This window comes from Dermochelys coriacea, chromosome 11, assembly GCF_009764565.3.
Source record: "Dermochelys coriacea isolate rDerCor1 chromosome 11, rDerCor1.pri.v4, whole genome shotgun sequence".
Classification (NCBI taxonomy): domain Eukaryota; kingdom Metazoa; phylum Chordata; order Testudines; family Dermochelyidae; genus Dermochelys; species Dermochelys coriacea.
The window spans coordinates 40,138,301-40,165,715 of NC_050078.2; the positions used below are offsets into that span (position 1 = coordinate 40,138,301).

At 40.5% G+C, this 27,415-nt stretch overlaps 1 protein-coding gene across 1 annotated transcript in view; it reads left to right on the top strand.

Moving 5' to 3' along the window:
* MYO3B (myosin IIIB) overlaps positions 1–27,415 on the top strand; it is a 312,077-nt gene that overhangs the window by 183,776 nt on the left and 100,886 nt on the right. Inside the window, exons 26-29 of the mRNA XM_043504856.1 lie at positions 12,449–12,560; positions 13,663–13,825; positions 14,550–14,630; positions 23,842–23,962. Coding sequence (XP_043360791.1) covers positions 12,449–12,560; positions 13,663–13,825; positions 14,550–14,630; positions 23,842–23,962 — 477 coding nt within the window. The remainder of the gene's footprint in view (positions 1–12,448; positions 12,561–13,662; positions 13,826–14,549; positions 14,631–23,841; positions 23,963–27,415) is intronic.

Genomic DNA, 27,415 nt, shown 5'->3' on the forward strand with positions numbered 1-27,415 from the left:
TAGCAAGTTAATTGGTATTTTGATCCTTTTGAGCAACATAACAACAAAATAGATGAGCCAGCAGTTTTTCCCCCTTGATGTTATTAAACAAATAGGTGTGCTTCTTATCTTCCTGTTCAATAGTGGTGTTTTGTAAACTCTTAGCAGGAAATCTGAGGACAAAACAATCAAAGTCAGGGAGCAGAGCCATTCAGGGTTTATCAGGTGGAGGTAAATAAAAGATAAAGTCTTGTTTAATGTTATTCTTTACTGTCTTCTGTTTTCAAGTAGAACAGATTATTTCATAGTGTTGCAGACCTGGAAGATAGTTTATTGGGTTTAAAAACAGATAGTGAAAAAGAGCTTAAGTCTCACCCATTCACACACTGCTTCCTTAACCAAGGATACAACCATCTGTTATAAAATATATATCTATGTATATCCCTTCCCTTGAAGTAGGAAAGAAGTAAACCACTAGCCCTATAAACACAACTGAATAGTATCACTTCCAAGATCCTCACAAGCATGTAAAAATATGACATGAAGTGTTGTATAACAAGTTAGGGAGGAAAAAATAAAAGATAGCTGTGATTTTCTTTTTCATTACCTTCTTCTCTGGCCTCCTATCCTTTGTTATAGAATGCCTCACTCCAAGATTGTGACAGGGCACACTACTGTTATGATTCTCCTGTGAACATTGCCTCCTCAATGGCAGGATGATGATGATATTATTATTTATTATATAACAGGATGGCCAATGCAGGTCCTGATTGTGCTAGACACTGTACAATATGCAAAAAGTCATGCTTTTTGTCTCAAAAAGTTTACAATCCATGGCATTGGTCTTATGACTCCATCTACCCGAGCTGGCTTATGAACCTGTAGAGAGCACCATTGATGTTAATAGATTCCCTAGGGGCACAAGGATCCACCTACACAAATTCTATGATAGGTTTGAGTTGGGGGGGTCCACGCTGGGAGAAGAGGAGTAGAAACCACTGCATTTAGTACTGCTCTGCCATTCTAAATCCCTAATATGTTTTCATCAATATATGCAATCCTCAAGCCATGTCCCCTCAATATGTGCTTTTGTCTAATCTCATTCATTAATTCAAGAACAGGTGAATGAAATTAAAAGGCAACACATTTACAACTGAGAAAAAGATATACTTATTTTTTAAAAAAATCAGTCGGTGGAACTGATTTCTACGAGATATTTATAAGGCTCCACAGATCTAGAAGCTAGGTCTGTAGAGCTCCTAAGCAGCTGACATCTCCAGGCTGCCAGCCTGGAGCAGCTATAATCAGCTTGCACTCCACTTACCATGAACTGCTGTGGACTCAAACCATGGGACATTCTGCCTTAAGGGTTTGACAGACAGCAGCCTCACAGCTCCCTGCCCTATATAAACCCAAAGGGCATTCCAGGACGTGTGCAGGCAACAGTGTGCATCTCCTATAGTTGCGATGACCATTCCTTCTCCTTGCATCTGAATTTGATGGATTTGACCTTGGGTTGATTTGGATTTTGCCTCCTGGCTCAGACCCTGAAACTTGGCTCAGTATTTACTTGGTATTTACTTTGGCCTGCAACCTGACTGCAAACTCCACCACTACTCCCAGCCTCAGGTTTGCCCCTGCTCTGACTCTTGGCTCTCACTGCTCTTGTTGGGATCTTGACATCATCAAGGACAAGAGATTAGTGGGATAAAATAGATTGAATATTTATATGAATAATAAAAGCATCCTCAGTTACACTAGATACTTTTTTAATAAGTAATGTAAACCATCCTGACAGGTTTCAGAGTAGCAGCCGTGTTAGTCTGTATTCGCAAAAAGAAAAGGAGTACTTGTGACACCTTAGAGACTAACAAATTTATTAGAGCATAAGCTTTCGTGAGCTACAGCTCACTTCATCGGATGCATTTGGTGGAAAAAACAGATTTTCCACCAAATGCATCCGATGAAGTGAGCTGTAGCTCACGAAAGCTTATGCTCTAATAAATTTGTTAGTCTCTAAGGTGCCACAAGTACTCCTTTTCTTTTTGTAAACCATCCTGCTTCCCATGGTAGTTTGAAAGAAATGTCCCTTATGTAGGCAGTTTATTCCATAATCATCCACTGTGGGATGATGTAGGATCCTTCTGGTCCACAGATCTGATTTGGTATTGCATCTCCTATGGTTTGTTTGTTTTTTCCAAATGGAGAGCACTTTAGGATGGAAAACTTAGAGTGAAATCCTGGTCCAATTAAAGCCAATGGGAGTTTAATTACTGATTCAATGAAGCCAATATTTCATCCCTAAGTTCTGTAATAAGTGGTAAAGTGATTGGCACTCTTCCTTCTAAGTCACCACTGAACCAGTGCCCCAACATGATGTTTGGGGACATGGCTTTAGTGTCCTGGCACCACTGAAGTCAGTGGGAGTTTTGTCATTGACTCCAGTGGGATCACGAATTCACCTCGTCTACCCAGATTTCTCTTGTAAATTAAATGTGATACAGTAGTTTATCTTCCATATCTTGTTCCTGGACTCTTGCAATTTGTTGTGTACTGTTAAACAGCTGCAGGATAGAATTTTACTCCAGAGAGGTTTGCAATCAATAGGTGGAAAAAAATGACTGCCTATGTGCAAGTATGTAGAGTCACTCGTGAGTTATATAGGGCATCCCAAATGAGCACCACTGAAACCCTTACATCACACCACACATGCATGTAATCTGCGTGGGTATGTCTACACCTAGAGCTGCAGGGAAGCAGTGTTTCCCAGGCTGAGGAGACACACTTATGTTAGTTCTCACCAAGCTAGCTTGCTAACAATAGCGGGCAGCTGCAGGCAGAGTGAGCTGCGGGAGGGTCCAGCTGCCCCAAGTACATATCTGTCTGACACCCTAGGCACAAATACTCTGGGCAGTTAGCCCATTCCACTGCTGGTGCTACTCCAGCTATACTCTTTTTGTAGTACACTGGCTTAATGCAGCTAGTGCGAGTGTCTTTCTTCAACCTTGGATAATGACAGGTTTCAGAGTAGCAGCCGTGTTAGTCTGTATCCGTAAAAAGAAAAGGAGTACTTGTGGCATCTTAGAGAGTAACAAATTTATTAGAGCATAAGCTTTCGTGAGCTACAGCTGCATCCGATGAAGTGAGCTGTAGCACACGAAAGCTTATGCTCAGATAAATTTGTTAGTCTCTAAGGTGCCACAAGTACTTCTTTCCTCTTCAACCTGTGAACCACACTCCAGGTTGAAGGGTAGACAAACCTTGTTTGCCTTTACAGAATCCTTTACAGAAGAACTATTGTAGTGATCTTTCAGAGGGATTTTTAAAAAGTTAAAAAATATTATTATTGGTACATTTTTCCACATTCTCCACCAGTAAAGCCAGAGTCCCTTAGAACCAGATGTTCAATTGTACAGGCATGAGAATGAGAGAAAAATCATAGCCAATACAACTTAGAAATCTCTGAAAATTATGGTGTTTTTTCATGCACAAAAATGCCATGATTTGAAGGTCCAATATCTCAGGACCTACCAAGGCTAGGAACAAACATTGTGTCCTGTTGGAAAGTTGGGAATCTCCCCTCATAGCTAGGGATCACCTAATAATGGGTTGTGAGATACTGGACCTGAAACCTTTCACTGAACATTGCCCATTCTGCACTTCATACCAGTGTACTTTGGGGCAGAGATTTGATCGTGGGAGGGAAAGGGTTAATCATTTATTTGGTTATAAATGGCAGCTCTATGCAGCTGCTCAGAGGTCTGCAGTGTTAGAAATGGACCTTTCTGAGATAGGCTAGAGGGTGGAGTATAGACTAGTAGTCACATGTGGATGATAAATGCAGTTTATCATACGAGGGGGCCAAAAAGAAAACTTCAGATATTTATTTAAAGGTCAGTTTAATCTAATGTGGGACAACAAACACTCAAATTCCTCAATCATAATCATAGGGTTATTGGACAGTGCCACTTCACGGCATTTACATACCTTAGTGTGATTGGATTTCTTTTACGTTTAAGGTTAACTCTAAATTTCCCAGGTTTATAATGCCCAATTTTGTGATAAATACAACTTCTTTGTAATGTTGTTTTACCCTAAATTACTGATGTGTACAGTTAATCTTAACTCCATTTTTAACATATTGTTTGGGAATATTATAAATATATGTGTTTGCACATCAGGCAGCATAGTTTGTAAAGCAATGTAGGAACCATTTGGTTCAAAAAGGCTATATAAATACAATTATCATTAACACCATTCAAAGTGTATCTCTATCTCTGAGGAATAAAACCTTCTGAAGAGGGATTGCCTTCTCTTTAGCTTGCAGTTTTGCTGCTCTTACAAATGTGACTAGTTAAGTATTTTTAGGTGCTAAGTAACTGAATACATACAATACATAGGAAATTTGCAAATGGGAACAGGCAAATGTAGAAAATACAATATTCCTTTTTGCACCAGGTTGCATCTAAGTTCCAATGTTTTTACTTCGAAATATTTAGACAACAGACTTGCATCAAAAACAGCCAAAGGTTTGTTACTGGAAACTTAGCACTGCAGTTTATTTCCTATTTTATTTTAACTAATTAGAATCATAGAAACATAGAACTAGAAGGGACCTCAAGAGATCATCTAGTCCAGTCCCCTGCACTCAAGGCAGTATTGTCTAGACTATCCCTGACAGGTGTTTGTCTAACCTGGTCTTAAAAATCCCCAATGATGGAGATTCCACAACCTCCCTAGGAAAATTATTCCAGTGCTTAACTAACCTGACAGGAAGTTTTTCCTAATGTCAACCTAAACCGCCCTTGCTGCAATTTAAGCCCATTGCTTCTTGTCCTATCCTCAGAGGTTAAGAAAAACAATTTTTCTCCCTCCTCATTGTAACAACCTATTATGTATTTGAAAACTGTTATCATGTCCCCTCTGTCTTCTCTTCTTCAGACTAAACAAACCCAATTTTTTTCAATCTTCCCTCACTGGTCATGTTTTCTAGATCTTTGATCATTTTCGTTGATCTTCTCTGGACTTTCTCCAATTTGTCCACATCTTTCCTGAAATGTGGTGGCCAGAACTGGACACAATACTCCAGTTGAGGTGTAATCAGCACAGCATAGAGCAGAAGAATTACTTCTCATGTCTTGCTTTCAACTCTTCTGCTAACACATCCCAGAATGATGTTCGCTTTTTTTTGCAACAGCATTACACTGTTGACTCATATTTAGCTTGTGGTCCACTCTGACCTCCAGATCCCTTTCCTCAGTACTCCTTCCTAGACAGTCATTTCCCATTTTGTATGTGTGCAACTGATTGTTCCTTCCTAAGTGGAGTACTTTGCATTTGTCCTAATTGAATTTCATTCTGTTTACTTCAGAACATTTCTCCAGTTTGTCCAGATCATTTTGAATTTTAATCCTATCCTCCAAAGCACTTGCAACCCCTCCCAGCTTGGTACCATCCGCAAACTTTATAAGTGTATTCTCTATGCCATTATTTAAATCATTGATGAAGATATTGAACAGAACTGGACCCACAACTGATCTCTGTGGGACCCCACTCGTTAAGCCTTCTGACATGACTGAACCACTGATAACTACTCTCTGGAATTTTCCAACCAGTTATGCATCCACCTTATAGTAGTACCATCTAGGTTGTATATCCCTAGTTTGTTTATGAGAAGGTCATACAAGACAAAAAGAAAAGAAGTACTTGTGGCACCTTAGAGACTAACAAATTTATTAGAGCATAAGCTTTCATGAGCTACAGCTCACTTCATCGGATGTAGCTCACGAAAGCTTATGCTCTAATAAATTTGTTAGTCTCTAAGGTGCCACAAGTACTCCTTTTCTTTTTGCGAATACAGACTAACACGGCTGCTACTCTGAAACCTGTCATACAAGACAGTATCAAAAGCCTTACTAAAGTCAAGATATACCACATCTACTGCTTATGTCGTATCCATAAGGCTTGTTACCCTGTCAAAGAAAACTATCAGGTTGGTTTGACACAATTTGATCTTGAAAAATCCATGCTGACTGTTATCTATCACCTCATTATCTTCTAGGTGTTTGCAAATTGATAATTATTTGCTCCATTATCTTTCCAGGTACAGAAGTTAAGCTGACTTGTCTGTAATTCCCCGGGTTGTCCTTATTTCCGTTTTTTATAGATGGGCACTATATTTGCCCTTTTCCAATCTTCTGAAATGTCTCCCGTGTTCCATGACTTTTTAAAGATAATCACTAATGGCTCAGATATCTCCTCAGTAGCTCCTTGAGTATTCTAGGATGCATTTCATCAGGCCCTGGTGATTTGAAGACATCTAACTTGTCTAAGTAATTTTTGACTTGTTCTTTCCCTATTTTAGACTCTGATTCTACCTCATTTTCACTAGCATTCATTATGTTAAACATCCAATTGCCACCAACCTTCTTGGTGAAAACTGAAACAAAGAAGTCATTAAGCACCTCTGCTGTTTCCACATTTTCTGTTATTGTCTTTCCCCCATCATTGACTAACAGGCTTACTCTGTCCTTGGTCTTTCTCTTGCTTTTAATGTATTTGTAGAATGTTTTCTTGTTACCCTTTATGTCCTTAGTGAGTTTGATCTTGTTTTGTGCCTTGGCCTTTCTAATTTTATCCCTACATAATTGATAGAAACTATATAGCCTAATTCTGACCTCAGTTGTACTTGAGTAAATCCTGAGTAACTCCATTTTGTATGTTATTTTTGTAGAGTTATTGTGGATTTACTCAAGTACAACTGAGGTCAGAATTAGGCCCAAAAACTAGAAATTCTCAGAATTTCAGCTGCTTTGGATAGCCTCAAGATGTTTTGGTGTATATCTCAATTGAGCCACATTTGCCCTCCCTCTTCCACCCTGTACAAGATTGCACAGTTGAACAGTGACTCAAGCAGGTGTTTCACCTTCCTGTAAAGCATCAGGTACTGGCCATTGCCAGAACCAAGATGTTAGATTAGATGAACTGATTGTATGATCCCATTTGGCAAATCCTGTGTTCCAACAGGGAGTGAGCCTTAGTAGAGATTAAATAGGTGCCTACAACAGTGTGATCTCTCCCTCTCCCTCACCCCACCCTTCCCCCACTATAGGCAGAGGTGAAAGTAATCCAGTCCGGTCCAGTCTGGCGTACCGGTAAGAGTGGTACACAGCCAACTGTACCAGAGGCGGCCAGAGCCGTGGGGCTCTGGCAGCGATTTAAAGGGCCAGAGCCATGGCCCTTTAAATCACTGTTGGAGCCATGCTGAAGGGCTGGCTGTGGGAGTGTGGCCCCAGACCGGCCCCTTCTGCCTGAGGCCCCACCTCTTCCGGTGGAGGCCCCGCCCCCACCATACTCAGGACCCCAGCCACCCTGCGTACTGGTAAGTCCCTTAAGTTGCTTTCACTCCTGACTAGAAGGGACAGAACACCACACCCGACACCCAGAAGGTGTGTGGGTTACAATATAACAAGAGGCAGGAACCAGATGGAGACTGAACTATCCACTAACAAAAAAAGAGAAAAACTAGAGTTGGTCTCAAACACTGAACTTCAGGGGGGATCCAAAATCTAGACCTCAACCTGGATTTTAATTTTGGAACCCAAATCTAAGTACCTTCAAACTTTGGGACTATTCGAACTTCAGGACCATTTCTGGAAAAAAGTTCTTACACAAGAGCATTTACCAATAAGAAACGATTTGCCAGTCTTGCAGCTCTTTTGTATGTTATGACGACAACACTTCTGTTTTTACATTTGACATCATAAACAAAAAGGTTTAGTGTTGTAGCTTCCAACAAGAAACTTGATACTAAAGGTTTCAGAGTAGCAGCCTGTTAGTCTGTATTCACAAAAAGAAAAGGAGTACTTGTGGCACTTTAGAGACTAACAAATTTATTTGAGAATAAGCTTTCATGAGCTACAGCTCACTTGCTTATGCTCAAATAAATTTGTTAGTCTCTAAGTTGCCACAAGTACTCCTTTTCTTTTTGACACTAAAGGAAACGTATTTAACCAGTTAGTGGAGTCTTCCATCCAGTGACTGGACTTTGTAAGAACATTTGACAAGTTTAGAAAAGCACAGGTTAAGTTAAATAAAGCTTTTAGGAACCATCAAAAGACTGACTACAGATAGAACACTCTCTTTAGACAAAAATAAATTCCCAGAATCTCTCAGTTAATAAAGCGCATAGTTTTTTACAAGATTAAAATCTTCTATAAATAGCAGACAGTCAACTCAGGAAAAGCATTTGGTACTGAAAAGTGTCATTGCTTTTACTTACAGTTCAACAATATACTGTTTTATAAGGATAGCAGCAGAAAGTAAGCCATGAACAGTTTGAAATACAAAGTTGTATAGGAAACTAAAGATGATGGTAATAAGTTTATAATGTAACTAAATTATATGGTCAAGTCTATAAGTGAAATACCTCGAAAACCTGTATAACCAAGAATTTTTCAGTATGTGACCCTGATGTAGCTTCTAAATTACTAGGATGCCAACTGTAATATATTAATGTGCAGAAGATTATTAGATGTTGAAAGAATATTTGATATTAATTACAAAAAAGCCAGACGATCTGAAAACTATTTTATACTTTTATATGCCCCACCCCAACCCACAGACTAAAAAATACATGGATTACTGGGAAACTGATATGACCTTTCCAAAGAAGTATGAAAACAAACTTAAGTTATCAGTATGCATAAATCACATGAACATTCAGTGTTATTTATGACAGAACTTATTTAACTCTACATAAATTGTATACTGTGGGCCATGTTGAAAATAGATGTTGTGGGACTGCAAACTAGCACATACCTTTTAGGAAATGTTGGGGGTGTTTTGATTGGATTTCACCAATACAGTGCAAAAGTCCATCACCCTTCTGAGGACTGACAACATTCAGGGCCTGAGAAGAAGAGCTCTGTATAGCTTGAAAGCATGGTCTCTTTTGCCAACAGAAGTCTCTCCAATATCCTGGGACCATCCAGGCTATAACACTAAAAACAAATTTAACCTTAGTAATAAACTAGATCCACTCCTTTATTTTCTCCTGAATGTAGCACTGCTCTCCATAGCTGCTAAATGATATCACCCTTAAATTTCCTTCATAAGTACTTGCCTCAATAAATTATGAGATATGGTTGGTATGGAGAAATTCACTGCATTAAAAAAGTACTTTAATAATACATAATCTGCCACCATTCATTACATAGCGTGTACCATGTCTTCAATCGTGATACATCAGCATAGTTCCTCAGTGTGTCTGGTCCAGTATTGGCTACAATGCTTTAGTCATTGGTTTGTTACCCTTTGATCTTAATAGATAATTTTAGTGGTTCTTTGTTCTTTCTTGTGACAATTGGTGCTGCTTTCTAGAGATTAACTGAAATTAGTATTTGAAAATCATATTCTCCTGTTAAAAAGTGTTGCCATTATATTCTATCCTCCATAATAACTATCCGTGTTTTCTTTAGTATGAGTTAGACTGTGCTCTGTCCTTACATGGCCACATGTCTCGGGTTCTTGCTGTTTCCCCTTTCTTGGATCTTAAGGGGTCACCTGGTTGCTGTTCCTTATTTTATATCTCGGGGAACAGTTAGTTCACCTGTTACTTGTTAGCCTGTCACCCCTCCCTCAATCACAGTCTAAACAATGAGCTCCTACACAGATGTCACTTAAGGACTAACAGCCAAGTAGTTTAAATGTGGTAGAGGTGACAGTTCTGGAGCTGTCACAGCTTAAAGAAGTGCAATTGTAAAATAATTTTAATTTGTAAACTAATGGAAGTGCATAATATCAGTTATTTAATTAATACAGTACTTTATAGCCAGAGCTATTTGAATAGTGCAAAAACAGAGTCCGTGAACATTGGTTCATTCATAATCTGAATGCTTGTTCAATATGAACACGTTCATATCCCTTTTTCATCAGCTATTTGCACAGTGTTTGTTCACATAATTGTTGGTTGTTCTTTGTATGAAAATCTTGCATGTGAAGAAGGACACCTGAGCAAAAAAAATTATTTATTTTTCCCTATGAGCCTGGTTCAAAGCCCACTGTAGTCAGTGGGAATCCTTCTAATTAAAAACATCATATGATCTCCCACCAGCTACCATCTCTACCACCAATGAATCCATAGCAATGAGATAGGTAGGGCCTTACTGGTTTTAATTTTGCATGAACACACCCCTTTGCCAGAGATAGGGAGCACGGGTGGTCTCTTAGAATGTCTAAGATTCCCATTTTCTGTAAGTGAAGATTGATACAAGAGTCATTTTTATTGTAAATTAATCTTTAAATTCTTGCCACACTGGCAGACTCTTAGCCTCGATAATCAGTTTATGTCGCTAATACAGACAGCAGTAAACACTGTATTACTAACCCTGCTAATGCTGGCTTTTATCGCCAGTGGCTCAGAATCTGTGGTCTCATTGTTAGGTATATTGATCACTGGGAGACCTCCCCCTGCAATGCTCCATTTATGGAGGGCAGCCCTATCATGAATCCAAACTTGGGGCCCCAGTGTGAGCTCAGGCTGCCCAATGAGCACTATGGCTGCTGATGTTTCTCTGAGAAAAATAGTCAAATACCAATAGCAAACACATTCAGTGACACTGGGGATGAAATAATCCTTTCTGTTACTTCTGATGTAAGAAAATGAACATCTCATTAGATAACAAGTTAAAATGGCTTCACTGTATTTCTTCCTCTCTGGTGCTGGAATTTGACTTTGTTCCTGCTGGAGACAAGTGGAATCAGCTCATTGACTAGCTGGCAGCACCCGACTATTAAAAGGAACTTGGATGGTTTTAATCTACATGTAAATATGCACGGTGGGCCAGACTGGGGGCATGACTGCTGAGTGTACACAGACTTTTACTCCAGAAATTTAAAGGCACAAAGAGTGGTCACTGGATGAAATCTTGGCCCTATGGAGGTTAAAGGCAAAACTCCCATTGACTTCAGTGGAGCCAGAATGTCATCTCTCTGTTAGTGTGACACCAGTTCCAGATTAGCACCTTTCTCTTATGCTTCTTCTTTCCAGAAGCCATAATCACCACTTTCTGTGGGACCAGAGATAAATATGAAGCTGAATATGGTCCCATAACTGGTGGTGATAAAGTCTGATTTTGAATTCAGACATTGTATGCTGTTTTAGGCTTGTTTCCACCCTATTAAAAAAGGTATTGGCTCAACTGACAGTTAAGAAGTACTAATATCTAAAATGTTGCAGAGTCAAAATCACCGCTAGTGTAAACTAGCACAGCTCCAATGGACTCTGGTGGAGCTGAACCAATTTACACCAACAGAGAATGTGGCCCTTCATTTTTAAAAAGACAGCATTGCTTTTAGACATAGTTTTATCTACATACAAAAAACAGAGGTACATGTAGCATAGGAGAATAGGATGGAGTGTAACAATAAGACTGATCTTCTTCCTGTTAAATACTGGTATATGATGATGTGTGTTTATTTGTATTTATTTTAACACTTTGTAACAAGTGGGAGACCATTGCCCTTGAGGCTTTCATAATGATTAAAAATGCATAATATCAATAAAAATGAGTGTGTGTGTGTGTGTGTGTATGTGTGTGTGTGTGTATATATACACACACAGAGAGAAAGAGAAACTCCTCACGCAATCCTAACTAATAATTACTAGCTAATTAGTAGCAGTAATAGCAGCAGCAAAGCCTCTCCTTTGTGTTCACCTCCCCACACTTTTCCCAAATATCTGAAAAAAGGGCTTTTCAGGGTGGCTAGAAGGCTAGCAAGTGCCAAAGAAAAAGGGACTTCAAGGAAAATACTCTGCAAGCAGCCCTCTTCCATTTAAACTGTCTTTGGGACAGCGTGAGCACTTTTGCTGCCTCACTAAGTGTGAATGCAATGGTGTCACATAGGGAAAGAGGAGTGCTTTCTTTCTCCCACTTCTCAGGACATTTAGAGCTACATCTAAACTTGAGTGGCACATTTGTAGAGTCCCCGGGGAGATGAGTTTTTAAATTTTCTCATTCCTTTCCATTGTTTTGCTTTCTGCCACCTCCCCAACCTCTCACTGACATAGTTCCATTCCCAAGCAAAACTAAGTGCAGCCTCTAGGCTGTTCTAAATGGCACTGCCTCATAAAATCTCTTTATGGGCCATTACACTAGCAGGGATTGCCAGAGTGCAGTATACTCTAGCCACAGCCCCTTCCTCGTGCACCCAAGGATAGAATAGGTGGCGGCAGTATTGGTTCAAAGATTCCCCTTTGTCGAGTGTATCCTCAGCTGCCCATTTCGGAGTTTAATCCCCTTTGTCCACCGTATTAGTGGAAAGGGGTCTCGGGACTTAGTAGGGCTGAGGATCTTGCCCACAATACTTAGAGTACTTCTTTGGCAGGAGTATAATAATTCCCTTTTGCAATCCAAGTGTGTTTATGTAGCAATTAACTTGCTCTTTCTTTGTCCTTTGGGGTTTGTAGGTATTATTACCTGGCTTTCAAGGCACATCAGAACCCTCTTGGTACCAGAGAAAGTTGTATTGCTATTTTGGAGAAATCGAAACTAGACAATTGGGTTCTTGGGAAAACAAAGGTAGGGCATGTTTCTGGTTTTCTCCAGGGGTGTCCTCTCTGCAGCGAGGCATGTCAAATGAGTGGTTTAATGAAGCTGTGGCTCATTCTTCCCTGTGTGGATGTGACGGGAAAGGAAGAGGGTGCCAGGAATGTCCCCTCTCCTGCACGCTGACTGCTGCTTCAGGCTAGTGTTGCTGCAGATGCTAGCCTCCCTAGATTGAGGGAATGCCTTGCCCCTTTCCTGTCTAGCTTGCATAAGAAGAGATGCACATAGAACCTTCTCCAAAGGTGGCATAGTACCCGCATCACCCCTGGGTGCACCTGAGGCACGGTGCCTCCAGTAGCGCCTGCTGGTGTGGGGCTCCTCCACAATCCTCCCTACTGTAGATTGTGGCTTAATGCCACCATTTAGCCTTTGCTATCTGTGAACCACTTTAGGCCAGTATCGGTTTGCTGTGTTAGAAGAGGTCCTGCCTTTCAGATGAGATGCTTTGGGCTATTTTAGTAGCAGCCTTTGTTCATGATTTAAAATGGACTGACTGATTTTGCAAAATATGGGGCCAAATCCTGAAATTGTTTACTCATTCCTTAGAAGTAAGCCAAAGGGAGTTTCCTGAATAAGGGCCCTTAGGATTTGGCCACTGAACAAGGATACAATACTGTATTTATAAACTCACCCCTCTCCCCTCTTATCATTATCATGAGGAACGCTTTGTGCTAATGTTTATCCTAAGGACTCCCACCGGATTTCCAGTGTAATGCCACATTAATGAAAGACACCATTATTGAAAATGTTACCACAAATCAGCTCTAGCTTGAAAAGCTATATTTAAACATTGCTGATACAGAAATGCAGCATTCTGACCAAGCTGTCATCAGTGATTTACTTGGGGGTAATGGGATAATTGTGTGACTTACATTGTAATGGGTATTGTAATTAGTGCAATAAACTAAAAACATATATTCTACCACATGGTTTCTGAAATTCTAGCTATAAGAGTTAGCAGTTTTTTCTAGCAATGATGCTGTAATGTAGATTGAAATAATACTAATGAAGAGGGAGTATAAAAGATTTTATTCTACTGCTTACACGTAATGCTGAACCTGTTGTTCCATTTCAGGTGTTTCTAAAGTATTACCATATAGAGCAGTTAAATTTGTTCCTGCGAGAAGTTATAGGCAGGGTTGTGGTAATGCAGGCCTATACCAAGGGGTGGCTTGGAGCTAGGAGATATAAGAGAATCAAAGAGAGAAGAGAAAATAGTGCTGTCGCCATTCAGTCAGGTAAACATTCATATTCCTTATTTCATGCACAATCTTGGCATTTTAAATTGCCTGCAAATTATCTATTCATTTTCTCAATGGTTTGCTGTGAAATCAAAATAATATGCGGTACTTTCCCCCTCCAGCTAACTGATACCAACATTACAGATTAATTTCTAAGTTATCTGTTTAGTAATCACTAATGCCTTTGTTTAAATGTTTTACTGTTATAGACTATGCCTGTAAACTAAGGAAGAGTGTTGTTCAGTGTCTCTCCACTAATGTGCAGCACACAGAAGAGATGCACATTCTCCTTTTTGCATGTACCTCTGCATTCCAAATAACATAAATACTGCCATGGACTGCAAAGGTTGATTATTAGTAGTTTATCATGCTTCACTCTGTTGATTTATTTTTTGGGAGGCGCGGTGTTAGAGGGATGCAGTTGTTTGCATTGAACTTTGACCTCCAATGATTCTGCACCTCAGTCTTTGCTTGACTTTGTGACATCAGAGAGCACATGTATACAATTAAAATTTGGAAGACTGGAGATGTGTTTGAAGTTGTGGAGATGCTTATACTCCAGTCATGAGCCCAGAGTTCAACTGGTGAGTGGGTGAGGAAGAGGTAGTGGGAGGGGGGTGGTTATGGCAGGGAGGATGAAAGATTAGGCACATCTCTGACTCTATAACACTTCCTTAAAGAACTGTACCGTAATTCCCAACACATGGGTTTGTATTTTTAGCCTGGAGAGGATATGAAGCTCGCAGGAAGTACAAGGAAATAAGGAACAGAAGAACTGATGCTGCTATACATATTCAAGCAGGTAATTAAAACATTATTTCCACAGACTATTTTGCTATGGATAACTTCATGTCAGTATTTATAGCTGAGAGAAATGTAAACAGCCCAAACAAAAGCAATCAGAAAGTACTGCTTCTGATCATGCGTTCTTCAATATCAAATTTCACCATTGACAGGAATTTGGAGCTTTTATGGTGAGTACCTTTTTGAAAGCAAAACATACTGATTAAAAGCCATTGAATGAATTATCAGGGATCCATCTGGGCTCAGAGAATCAATGTGTATTAACCATGTGTAGAGTTGGTGTGAAGCACTAGAATCGTTTTGCTTAAAGTGTGGATGATAGCCACTGGACATGCCATCTCTCTGGCTTTGTGGTTATCCCTAATATTGGCAGATTGCCAGGCTTTATTCTTAATTGTTGTGGATTTTCCCAGCATGGGCCAAGCCTCTGATTCCCTGCCAGGCTTCAATGCATGCATATCAATATGAATTTGAATAAACTGGAAAGAGATTATTGAAGGAACAGGCCTGCAGGGTGGTGCAGGTCTCTAATAGAGAGCAAGAGATCATATGGCACTGAAGCTATAAGATTCGTCCTACTGAAGTCAGTAGCAGGGAGGCTATAGTTTCAAATGCAGCCAACATGAAGCAAACTAGGGATGATGTACCACACCTGTGTATGCCATTGTTCCGTGCAACCAAGTGTGAAGTAGTTTTGTAGCAGATCTAAAAAGAGCCATAGCAGATGTATCAACAGAGAAACCTGTGCTCCACATTTTAGTCCAGTCATTGCTTTTACTATAATTATGTGACTTCTGTTACCTCTGAGTTCTGTTTTTCTTAGATGATAGTTAAACTGAAAGAAAAGATTTTCTGTTGAGTGTTCTCTCACTTCTGAACATAAAACCAAAATGTCATTGACAAGCCATTTTCATTATAAATCCAACAACTTCCTTCCTTTCCCCAACCCTGTTCCTTGAGAGTCAGCATCACTATGACTTTCAAGAGGAAGGCAAAATAATACAATTCTGGGTGTAGTATTAGAAAGGCAATGTACTTTTCTCTTAGGGCAAGGCTCTTTATACATATTATTCTGTATGTTCATAAAATAGCATGTGCCTCGCTCTAGGGCTATATGCTGTATGTTCAATGAAATTGGGAGCTATTGAATGGGAAGGTTTTTCCAAGTTACAGCAAATACCAAGTGACTGGATAATCATATGCTCTACTTGTCCCCTCCCCTGTGCTGTTATCTTCCATTGTTCTCGTTTTAACACAGAGTACCAGTTCTTCATACAGGGAATCCATCTTTAGATGTATTGTAAAGCACTGACTCTTGACAGTAATGCTCTTTTTGGAAAGCATTATTACATTTACATTTGGATGCCTGCACTTCAATTTCCCAGCCAACCTAACAGCCTGTGCAGTACAGGGGGAAAGAGAGGCTAGGTCACAGATGACCCTTCAGTCTGCACTATTACCAGTTCTGAAAGTAGTCATTTGGGACTAGATTGTCCCATATATGCACAGCAAATAGGAAGGCAATGTGGTACAACACCAGGCCCTGGAGGGTGCTAGGAGGCATTCTGCCTCAGAATTCCATGTAGAGGTCCTGGGCATGGAGAATATGTATGCCCATTGCTAAACCATTGATCACTGTGTGGATCAGATTGGATGGATGTGCATTAGGACTACAGAGTTCAGAGTGACACAATGCACCTTCGTGTTAATCATGCTTTACAGCTATTCCCATCTTTGGCACAGCTTTAGAATTTATGGTGCATAATCATTTATTTCAGAAAATTAAAGTTCAGTGTGTGTGACTCTCTGCCTTAGGAAATCTATATCTAGGACTCTCTAATTGAAACTTCTTTCTAAACATTTTGTTTATCTCTGCAGATTAGTCTTTTTGTGTTTCAAGGCTGAGCAAATAATTGCAAAGTGTGACCATTATCTGGGTTTTAAAATAGACTGTCTATTACTATTGTTACTTCCATGCCACCATAAAAGTGTGTGTTGCTGAACAGGCAAATAGACATAATCTCCACACTGAAGAGCTTACAATGTAAGTACAGATAAAGGACAGCATTTCAAGAAAAAGAAATGTGGTCATTTTAACATTATTTTAAAGAATGAATAATTTAGATCACAGAGATACAGTACTTGTGTTTGCTGGTCAGGCATTTGTAAAACCACATAATTAAAGTATATATACCAAAATAAAACAGTCCTTGAAATTTTGGAAGCATTTGGCTTACATGTTTCTACAGAACAGCACATATTGAAATTTGTTTTCCTTTCATCTCCTTCCCAATAAAAGCAGCAGTGCAGCTTATCCCTTTAGCTTCCTCAGAACTTCCTTTCAGAATTCCCGATCTATTACAGCACATTCACATACCAGAAACAAGATGCCTTTTCATGCTGTCAACCTTTTTCATCTGAAATGTAAATTAATTCTTGCTGGTACGCTTTGACAGAGATCAAAGTAGGGGTATTAACCTTATTGGGCCTTCTCTTCATTGGAATCAGTTCCAAAGACTGCAAGGGTGGTGTTAGGAAGCCAGTCTTCACTGTTATCTATGGCCCTGCTCCAGGCAGTCCTCTGTCTACAAGTCAACGTTTCAAAGGCAATGATTTCTTTTGTAAATGACCTTATCATTAGTTTAAACTGTGTGAAAAATTATTTGCCTGAATAATTCTCGCAGGATTATCCTGCTCATTTTAATTGTGGGGGGACTTCATTCAGATTCCAGGATATTGTTTAAGTGGTTTTGACAGCAAGTAAGCACAGCCTGATAGAAAGGAGGAACACAGCTTCTGATTGAAAACCTCTTGACTTGTTCAGATTGTTCATTTCTTGAAGTCAGTCTTTGAGGTAGGCTACATTTGCATTTTAAAAATAAACAGATGCCTTTCAAATACATGAGCTGTTGGTCTGGAGATCTCAGTGGGCCCAACCAGTTCACTATCCATTGATGGAAATGTTGGAAGAAAAAACAATTTTTTTAAAAAACCCAGGTATACATGAAGATACATTTCCTGTATAATATTACACCAAAACTAAGTCATTATTTGGGGGTGGAAAAAACCCCTTGCTAATAGGTAAAATGTTTATGAATTTAAGCAGTTCAGTACATCTACAATAGTGATTCACACAAAGTGAGGTACATCAGTGTATTTACACTGGTGGCTAATATCCCCAGTGTAGGCAAAACCTTACCCACCAGTTTCCCAATCAGTAAAACATAGATGGATAATAACAATTTTCTACCTCACAGAGAAGGCAAACATATTGTGAAAGAATTGAGTTGCTCAGACAAAAATGAAGTATTGTTATTTCTTTGTGCTGTGGTTTGTATTGTTTTGTTTAAAGCCTAGAACAAGGAAAAAATCACTTTGTTGAAATAATTTAACGTTACATTGACCCAGATTCACAGCTGGTGTAAATCAGTGGATTGCCATTGTTTGATTTCAGTGGAACGATGCTGATTTACACCAGCTTTGGATCTGTAGCTATATTTGTATCACCATGTTTTATTAATTAGAATTAAAACCAAGTAAATTCAATTATAATGGTAATTTTGTTTGTTTGTTTTTACTCCATTCCCAGTCACCATAGCATAGATTTCCATGTCGAGTGACAGCTCTCTCCAAAGACTTAAGAGTGGATTTTAGTCTCTGTTTCATTTGTGAGCAGACACTGCCAAAATGCCAAATGAGTAGTGCATGCGATTCACTTAGATCTGAGGTGACATCATTGAACTCATGTTAATTAAGGCCTCTTTAGCCATCTGGAATACGCTGTGCAACTCTAGTCAGGATTGAGTTTAAACTCTGCTTCCAGAGGTGAAAGGCAAATGACTAATTCACTGAGCCACCATCCCCTCCTCCAACACACACTCATGCACTCACCATATGCCACATTTTACTGTGGAATTATTTACTGAGAACTCAAGAATTCAAGATTCAAGTTCTTTTTTGTGATGCTCAGGAGGAAAGAGAAATGAGACAATCCCTTTATGAACTAGTTCTGTCTTGTAACTTTTTACCATGTGATGTTGCTCACCAACTATTTTACAGTTTTAACTAAAAACCTTCTAAGAACAAAATTTTGGGACTGGGGAGAACTACGTATGATTTACATTAAGTTAATATGTATGTAAAATGTATATGGTTAGGATTTTCAAAAGAGCTCAGGAATCACACCCTCAGCTCCAAATGTAGACATACCCTATGAGCGCATCTACATTTCCATTAGATTTGTACTTCCTGGTTTTGACTGTAAACGGAAAAGCACTGAAAGGTGACTGGACAGGCAAGCTATTCCTGCATTATTTCATGACCCATCTGGAGCCAGGAAAGGACAGAACTCCTTGGCGAACCTATTCCTACTTGGTCCAGCCTGATTTCTAGACTTAAGAGGTTCAAATTAGCATCCACAATTTTGGGTGGCTTTTGCACTCCAGATTTTACCTTAACACCCATTAATCTAAAACACTTTGTGTAAACAATAATACACAGCAGCATCATAAGCCCTGTTTGCAATCCTGGAAAAAAGGTGCTAATACCCACTAGTACATCTATTTTCTCTTTTATGAGAGAACACGTGCTGGGAAAAGAAATTCCACAAGTTGAAACTCAGTTTTCTATTCATTCTTCTACTGACGGAATGGCGGTGGGGGGGAGAGAAGTGTTTTGCATCCTGAGGTTTGTAAACCTGCAAACCTCCTGAGATCCACAGGAGACAACGGGCATCTCTGGATAACTAGGCTGGCATAAAACTTGTGTAAAAAAGTGGAGGATCATAGTGTCCAAACCCTCTCAAATTTTGGCATTTAAACACTGGAAGTGCTTATTTGAGAAGAAAAATGAGGGAGTCGGAGGTCTTACTTGGGAACCCAAGTTTGAAAATTAGGCCTATAAAGTACCACGATATTATGGTATCGTCCCTTCAACAAGTGACTAGTTTGCTTTTCCAAGGGCACAGTAATTCTTGTTTGTTACTGTAAATGGGATTAGGATTTGAAAGTATCTGTCTATGTAAGTAGCTGTTTTACATGCTCTTTTATGGTTAGGAATGAAGAGAGAGAGAGAGATGTTTCTTGAGAAGGATGAATCCTCTCTTGCTGCTTTAAAATGTTTCCGTATCTCCTGCCTATATGTTTTATGCATCGATCTACAATTGTCCTGATTGCTCTCTACATTGTGCTCAACAGCCCATTGTAGCATGACGTTCTCTATGCCAGTGTTTCCCAAATTTGGGATGCCACTTGTTCAAGGAAAGCCCCTGGCGGGCCCAGGCGGTTTGTTTACCTGCCGCATCTGCAAGTTCGGCCAATTGCGGCTCCCACTGGCCGTGGTTCACTGTGCCTGGCCAATGGGGGCTGCGGGAAGTGGCACAGGCTGAGGGACGTTCTGGCCATTGCTTCCTGCAGCCCGCATTGGCCGGGCACAGTGAACCGTGGCCAGTGGGAGCCCCAATCGGCCAAACCTACGGACGTGGCAGGTAAACAAACCGGCTGGGCCCGCCAGGGGCTTTCCCTGAACAAGCAGCGTCCCAAGTTTGGCTTGGAAATGCCTGGACTTTTTGTTGACCAAAATTGAACAACTTTGTGTGTAATCTATATGGCTCAGTAAATTCTTTGTGAATAAAGGTCTTTAACAGCAAAGCATCAAGTCTGAGTCCTGAAGGTAACAATAATTGCAACTTGCTACCTGCTGAACCAAACCAATGAGCAAAACTCATTTTGTATGAGCATCAGTATCCAAAGTGCATGGCACATATAATATTTAACATCGAATGACTATTAATATGAGTGATAATGTGCAGTTCATATCCCATTTTGCTCCAAGCTCAAATCCTGTTGTCATTAGCCATGTAAGGATCAGGACTGAATATACTGTTGCTATGAAGTTTGCGGTAGAGATACATAAGGTGAAATAAAGTGACAGCTGGTAATCATTCTTCTTCAGTGATGTGATGATTGTTCATGGGGCATTAGCAACATGCATCTACTAATTTCACACTCTTTGAGCCAAGTGCTTAGTGTCAAAACCAGCCATAGTCAGTAATGCAAATTGCTGTGTTGGAGCAGCTTCCTGACCTCTCAGCCTCCCTCAGTAGAATGCCCTGTGTGTATGTTGCTTTGGAAACATTATGGATCCATTTCAAAAATGCTGAAGCGAAGCACTCCTCTGAATGTTGAATAAAATCTTTAGGAAACATGCTGGTCTGCCGTGCTACTGAGGTTATCCCATGAGTCAAAGGAGAATCAGGAATTGCACACCTGTTACCCTGCAGAACCTAAGCATTCTAGGAAACCTGCCTTTGATAGAGTTTAATCAAAGACAAGCTAAGTTCTAAAATATTTATGAAAACAAAGGAATACAGTGGAACCTATTACAGTGAAATCAGATATAGTCAAGCTCCATTTATTTAGTGAATGAAGGACAATCCTGAATTGTTTCATTGCATTAAAAAAAAATTGAAGAGCAGTCCAGTGTATCCACAGGGTAAAAAGAGCCATTGTAAGAAATGTGACACTCTGTTTTTTAAAATAGTAGTAATAAGGAAAAAAAAGTCTATAGGTTCAGACTTAAGAAAAGGTGAAAAACAAGCCTGCTGATGCTATCATCATTTTATTATTTTAGTTTATTTTCAGTGCTCCTTTTTATTTAAACTTGTCCATAGACTGACCAGTATTTGGCACATTTCAGCTCTGTAGAGATAGCTGCTGCTGGCCAGTTGTCTTTGCAGCCAACATCACAGTAGGCTTCTTGTCTGGTCAGTAGGGGACAGTTAAGGATTGGAAGGCTGATCACATGAGGCAGCTGAATGTTTCCCTCCTCTCTGCCTGGTAGGCAACTTTTCCAGTCTTCTTATTAAGGAAGGAAAGTGCTTCAGTCTCATGATACCTGAATGCTGTATTTACAGCACCTCAGCAGGCTAAACTTCTATCATTCTTTCTGCAAAAGAATGGTTATTTATTTCAGTGGAAATGAAGTGACAGATAATGACATCTCACTAAAAAGCATTTTTTGCTGCTTCTAACACTGGCAATTCTGAAAACTCCAAAAGGCACTGAAATATTTAGGTTATTATGGTGCACTGCATACCACAACTCAAGCAGTTCAGGTGGCTTTCATTTTCGTGCATTGCACAGAAAAATGTAACTACATAGATTTTTCTTGAGAAACACTGGTTGAAGAGAAGGTAGTTAATGCTATCCTGTGATTAAACTAGACAGGAAGGGGATAGGTTACAGTTCTCCCTAAGGAAACCCTTAACAAGAGATTATGGTGACTATTTTTCTATTTTCTTTAACACACTCTTATTAATATGCAACAGAACATCAGTGTGGGCTGCTTTTAAAAGAGTAGTTAAACACTGAAAGATGAGACTCCATGAATAATCCCAAAATGTGAGGATTTTAGGGTGTAAACTGTACAGGGCAGGGACTTCCTTTGCATGGACAGTGCCTAGTAGTCCTGGAATTTAAAACATCTTGGGAAAAATAAAAACAACGAGGAGATGTTGCATCTGAAGAAGTGGGGTTTTTTACCCACAAAGCTTATGCCCAAATAAATCTGTTAGTCTTTAAGGTGCCACGGGACTCCTCGTTGTTTTTGTGGAAACAGACTAACATGGCTACCCCTCTGATACTGGGGAAAATAGCTGTTATCAACACACATTTCTGTTTTCATAGAAACTTTGCGCATTAGAGATCAAAATGACCTGTAGGTCTTCTCATCAGTCCTCCTATATTTAGGTTATCCAGGCCTTTCTCCATCCTGCTACATCGTTTAGCCAGTGCAGGATCAATCCCTTCAGTATATTCTCAAATTTCTTGGGCCTGATCCTGCACTGGGATCCACTATGCCCATACAGAGTCTCACTGATGTCATTGCAACATCAGGGCATAGATTTCAACAACTCAGGTGATGGGGCTTTCTCCTATTCCATTGTGGAACAATTCTGCAGACTGAACCTGATGCTTAACTGCCTTTCCTAAAGTAAAGATACTTTTCTAATTGAGGCCACTGCTGGGAGATGTGTCCTCATATTCATCCCAAATTCTCCTTTGCATGTTATCATCCTATTAATTTTTACTATACCCTGGTGGTCCATGACAAACAATCCTTTCCCTATGTTGTTTCCATGCTTCATATATTGTGCAGTAGAAGGTTATCATCATTTTTGTGTGTGTATTGTATTTAAATTCCGTTGTATGTACTTTCCTCATGTCAACCCCCTCCTGCCATTTAATCATTTTATTTATGTTTTAAAATAAATCAGTGTTTGATATAGATCCTAGGGGAGAGAAGGAGACCCTTGATTTTATTTTCCTTTGTGATATTAATATTTCCTGAAATTTCTTGCTTCTCAAATGCAACACTGTATTTATAAGGTCTGGTCTTACTTGTACTGTATACAGGAGTTATAATATCTTTGCTCAGTGCTAGAGAGAATGAAGCCCAAATTTATATTGGATACAATTTTGAAAAGTGCTTCACTGACTCAGGTGCCAAAATCCTATAGACTTTCAGTGGGGCTTAAGCACATTTGAAAATTTTACCCACTGACTTTTTTTTGTCATTTCACTTCACTAGAAGCTTCCTATCTAATTTACTGTTTCTTACCTCCTACTTAACTTGTGTGCTTTTGCGTTGGTGGTATAACTTCAAAACATTTCTTGGCATGTAAAGATATTTGACATGATTAAGCCTAATGTATCTCAAAAATGCTCTGTTATGGTTACAACTGGTTGAAAAATAGGGGAAGAAAAAATTGTGACTTTCGTTGTTAAACCTAGACAAAAAATTAAGTAAAAATTTCAGATTTTGAAAAATGTTAATCAGTTCTAATCCTGGTAGTTGTGGGTAAAACGGAATGGCTTTTTTATTACTGTTTTAATTAATATACCATGGGCCTGATTTTAATTAAACTAAGTAATTACATTTATTCTCACTTTAAGTTTGTTTGCACTACCAGAATGGTGTAAAGTGGCCTTAGTGTAAGTGAAAATCAGGCCCTAAATATTTTTCCAGTGTTTTAAAAGTGGACCCAATTCTCCAAGGCACTGACTGCCTTTGGCCTCCATTTATTTAAATAGGGACTGAAAGCACTCAGCTCTGAGCAGGAGCGGTGCCTGTTCTGTACAAGAGAAGCTGGTAGTTCTGTCTAGGAGTGATTGTGAAGCTTCCTCTTATTCATACTTACGTCTGTCTAGCTTTCAGAGGATACATTGTTCGAAAAAATTATTCAAGATTGAAAAGTATCAATGGTTACCCGGCTGATACTGAGTCTGTGAACAACTGCTCCGCCCCCAGTTTTGGCTGTGAAGAACATTGGTGAGTTGAATCCTTTGGTGTCCATTATTTTCACAAAAATCATACAACACAAGGTGAAAGGAATAGGCACTGAAAACAAATACCCTGCTTCAGCATTCAGCCATCTCTTTGGGAGCCTGTTATTCTGTAAGCAAGAAACCTGTAACCAGGCCAGTCCCTCCACCAGTTTAGTCATCTCAATGTTCTCTCTCTTATCAGAGTTTGATGTCTTTGTTTGTTGTATTATCTGTCCAGACTGTGGGCCTGTACATTTCTCAGCAGCACACTCAGCACCCATTGACTTCTGTGAGAGCTGAGTTTGCTCAGCATTTCACAGGACTGGACTATATACTGGTGACTAAATTTTCTAGATTAGAACCTCCTTGAGGTAGGGGCATGGTTTTCTTTTATGTCTGTAATGCTCCATGCATATCTAAGGTAGAGACCTTAACAGTAAAAGGCAGGTCGATAAGTCTCTGTCAGAGAGCCTAGGAGTACAGCAAATCTTAACCTTGGTACCTCTTTGCTGAGAGAGCAGTATTTTTAACCTTTCTCACTCCAAGCTCTACCAGCTGATTCACTCCATCCAGTAGTCCTCATGTATCTTACCTTCAACTGGAGCTGCAGGAGGCAGCTTACACTTCTATAGCTGCCATCCATGACATTGCAATGATTAATCACCGGGGTAGGAACCTCGCTTTGACACATCTTTGTCCATCTGGCCCAAGGAATGACAGTTCTGGGTTCTCTCTGGAATATATACTTCCCAGTTAGCAGTACAGTAAGAGCCTGCTACACCTCTTAATAGAGCTCTCTGAGAAAACTGATGACTTACTTGACTTTAAGCAGACTGCATTATTTCATGGAGTAAGATTTTAAAAAGAGGTGACCTTTGAAATTTCCAAACCCATACTTCTTATTTCTCTGCTTGTACTCATAAAATTCAGTTCAGTTAAATTCAATGATAACTTAGTGATTGGTTTAGATTGAATAATTTTTACTAAATGTTACAGTGTGTGTCATTAAAAGATTCTAACCAGGTGCAACCACATGTATCCTCCTGGGCCATGCAAGCCCAGAACGTTACAGATGCTCTTTAGTGCAGCAATCTGATTTATGGAAAGGAAAGGTTTGGTCCAATGAACAAGGGCAAAAAGAAGAAATAAAAGCTTGTTGCAGTGCTATTCAGGCAAAGGAAGAGTTCATGAAAATGAACTCTGTACAACTTACCACCCCAACTTGTCTGCATGCTGGTCCTCTCTCCCTGCGGAGATCCATAACTCCCCATCCATAACTGCACCAGCAGGGTGCAACTCCCGACCCTTGTGAGGTACTCCAGTGGGACTCTCTTGCTGTCATCTCAGTCATGCCGGTAGTGGCATAGTGATCCCTTCAGCTGCCTGCTGGTGGTGGTAAAAATCAGCTGTCACCATGCATGTCACGCTGAGTACGTTTCCCGGACCCAGAGAGGAGCTTGGTGTAAGCTTGAAAGCTTCTCTCTCTCACCAACAGAAGTTGGTCCAGTAAAAGATATTACCTTGCCCACCTTGCCTCTCTGATAGATAGGCCCATCCCAGGCTGACTATTTCTCCACCCTACATCACGCTATTTTTGGAATTATTTTCTGCTTTCCAGGTAGATGTGTTTTCTTGGATTAGGTAGTAATTTTCACATCTATATAGCCCCTCAGACTCATGAAGCTTCAGGGACCAGCAGGCATTGATGCAAATCTGGGCTGGATAGAAAACTAAGTTGCTAATGGGAGTACATTGCCCATCCATCTCTTATGCAGGAATGTATTTGATTGATGTAACACCTCGCTTAACATTGTAGTTATGTTCCTGAAAAATGTGGCTTTCAGCTAAACGATGTTAAACAAATCCAATTTCTCCATAAGAATTCATGTAAATAGGGGGAGTTAGGTTCCAGGGAAATTTTTTTTTATCAGACAAGACTATTATATATACACCTCTACTTGATATAATGCGATCCGATATAACACGAATTCGGATATAATGCAGTAAAGCATTTCCCCTCATCCCCCTTCCCTCCCAGGCTTGCACAAGCCTGGGAGGGAGGGAGGAGAAGCGGAGTGGTGGCAGCACACTCCGGGGAGGAGGCAGAGGCGGAGCAGAGGTGAGCTGGGGGGTGGAGCTGTCGGTAGGTGCTCTTCACCCACCAATTTTTCTCCGTGGGTGCTCCAGCTCCGGAGTTGGCACCTATGGTGGCAGCGTGTCTGGCTCCGACACGCTGCTCAGAGCGGCATGTCAAGGGGGCCAGGCCGGGGATAGGAGGTTGGATAAGGGGCAGAGGGTTTCGGGGGGGCAGTCAGAGGACAGGGAGCAGAGGAGGTTGGATGGGTTGGGGGTTCTGAGGGATCAGTCAGGGGGCAGAAAGTAGGTGTGGGTCAGATGGGGGCAGGGCCACGCTGTTTGGGGAGGCACAGTCTTCCCTATCCGGCCCTCCATAGCAAGTTCAATATAACGCGGTTTCACCTGTAACACGGTAAGATATTTTGGCTCCCGAGGACCACGTTATATTGGGGTAGATGTGTGTGTATATATAAACACACAGTATAAGTTTTAAACAAACAACTTAATACTGTACACAGCAATGATGATTGTGAAGCTTGGTTGAGGTGGTGAAGTCAGAGGATGGAAGGGGGTGGTATATTTCCCAGGGAATGCCTTGCTGCTAAATGATGAACTAGCTTTTGGCTGAGCCCTCAAGGGTTAACCAATCGTGTTAATGTAGCCTCACACTCTACAAGGCAGCACGAAGGGAGGGGAGACAGCATGGCAGACAGCGACACACACCCTGTGTGAGAGAGAGAGATGCACATTGCCCCTTTAAGTATGCTGACCCCACTGTAAGTACACTGCCTTTTTAAGTAGATCAGCAAGTTGAGATAGCAGCTGCTGCTGTCAGGAAGCTCCCTCCGTCCTCAGTCCTGTCGTTTCCTTCCCCCCCCCCATGTAGATGGGGTAAGTGGGGTGCAGGAACAGGGGGAAGGGGACACCCTGACATTAGTCTCCCTTTTTCCCCCCTTCCCTCCTTGCACAGCAAGCAGGAGTCTCCCAGGAGCAGCTCCAAGGCCGATGGCAGGAGCAGCAAATGCGGTAGGAGGAGGAACAGCTGAACTGCTGGCAATTGGTAGCCTGCTTGGCGGCTGCTGCACAGGGAACTTAGGGGAGCGGGGAGCTGATAGGGGGGCTGCTGGTCCACCCTGGTTCCAAGCCCCCACCAGCCAGCTGCAACGGGCTGCTCTTCCTGCAAGCAGTGGACAATGGCAGCTGCCAAACGACATTATAAGGGAGCATTGCACAATTTTAAACTAGCATGTTCCCTATTTGATCAGTAACCTAACAACAAAACAGTGTTAACTGGGACGACTTTAAGTGAGGAGTTACTGTACACTCTATGAGTCTCAATAAAATCCACACATTCTCTAATCCAAAACCGTATTCTGTTAAA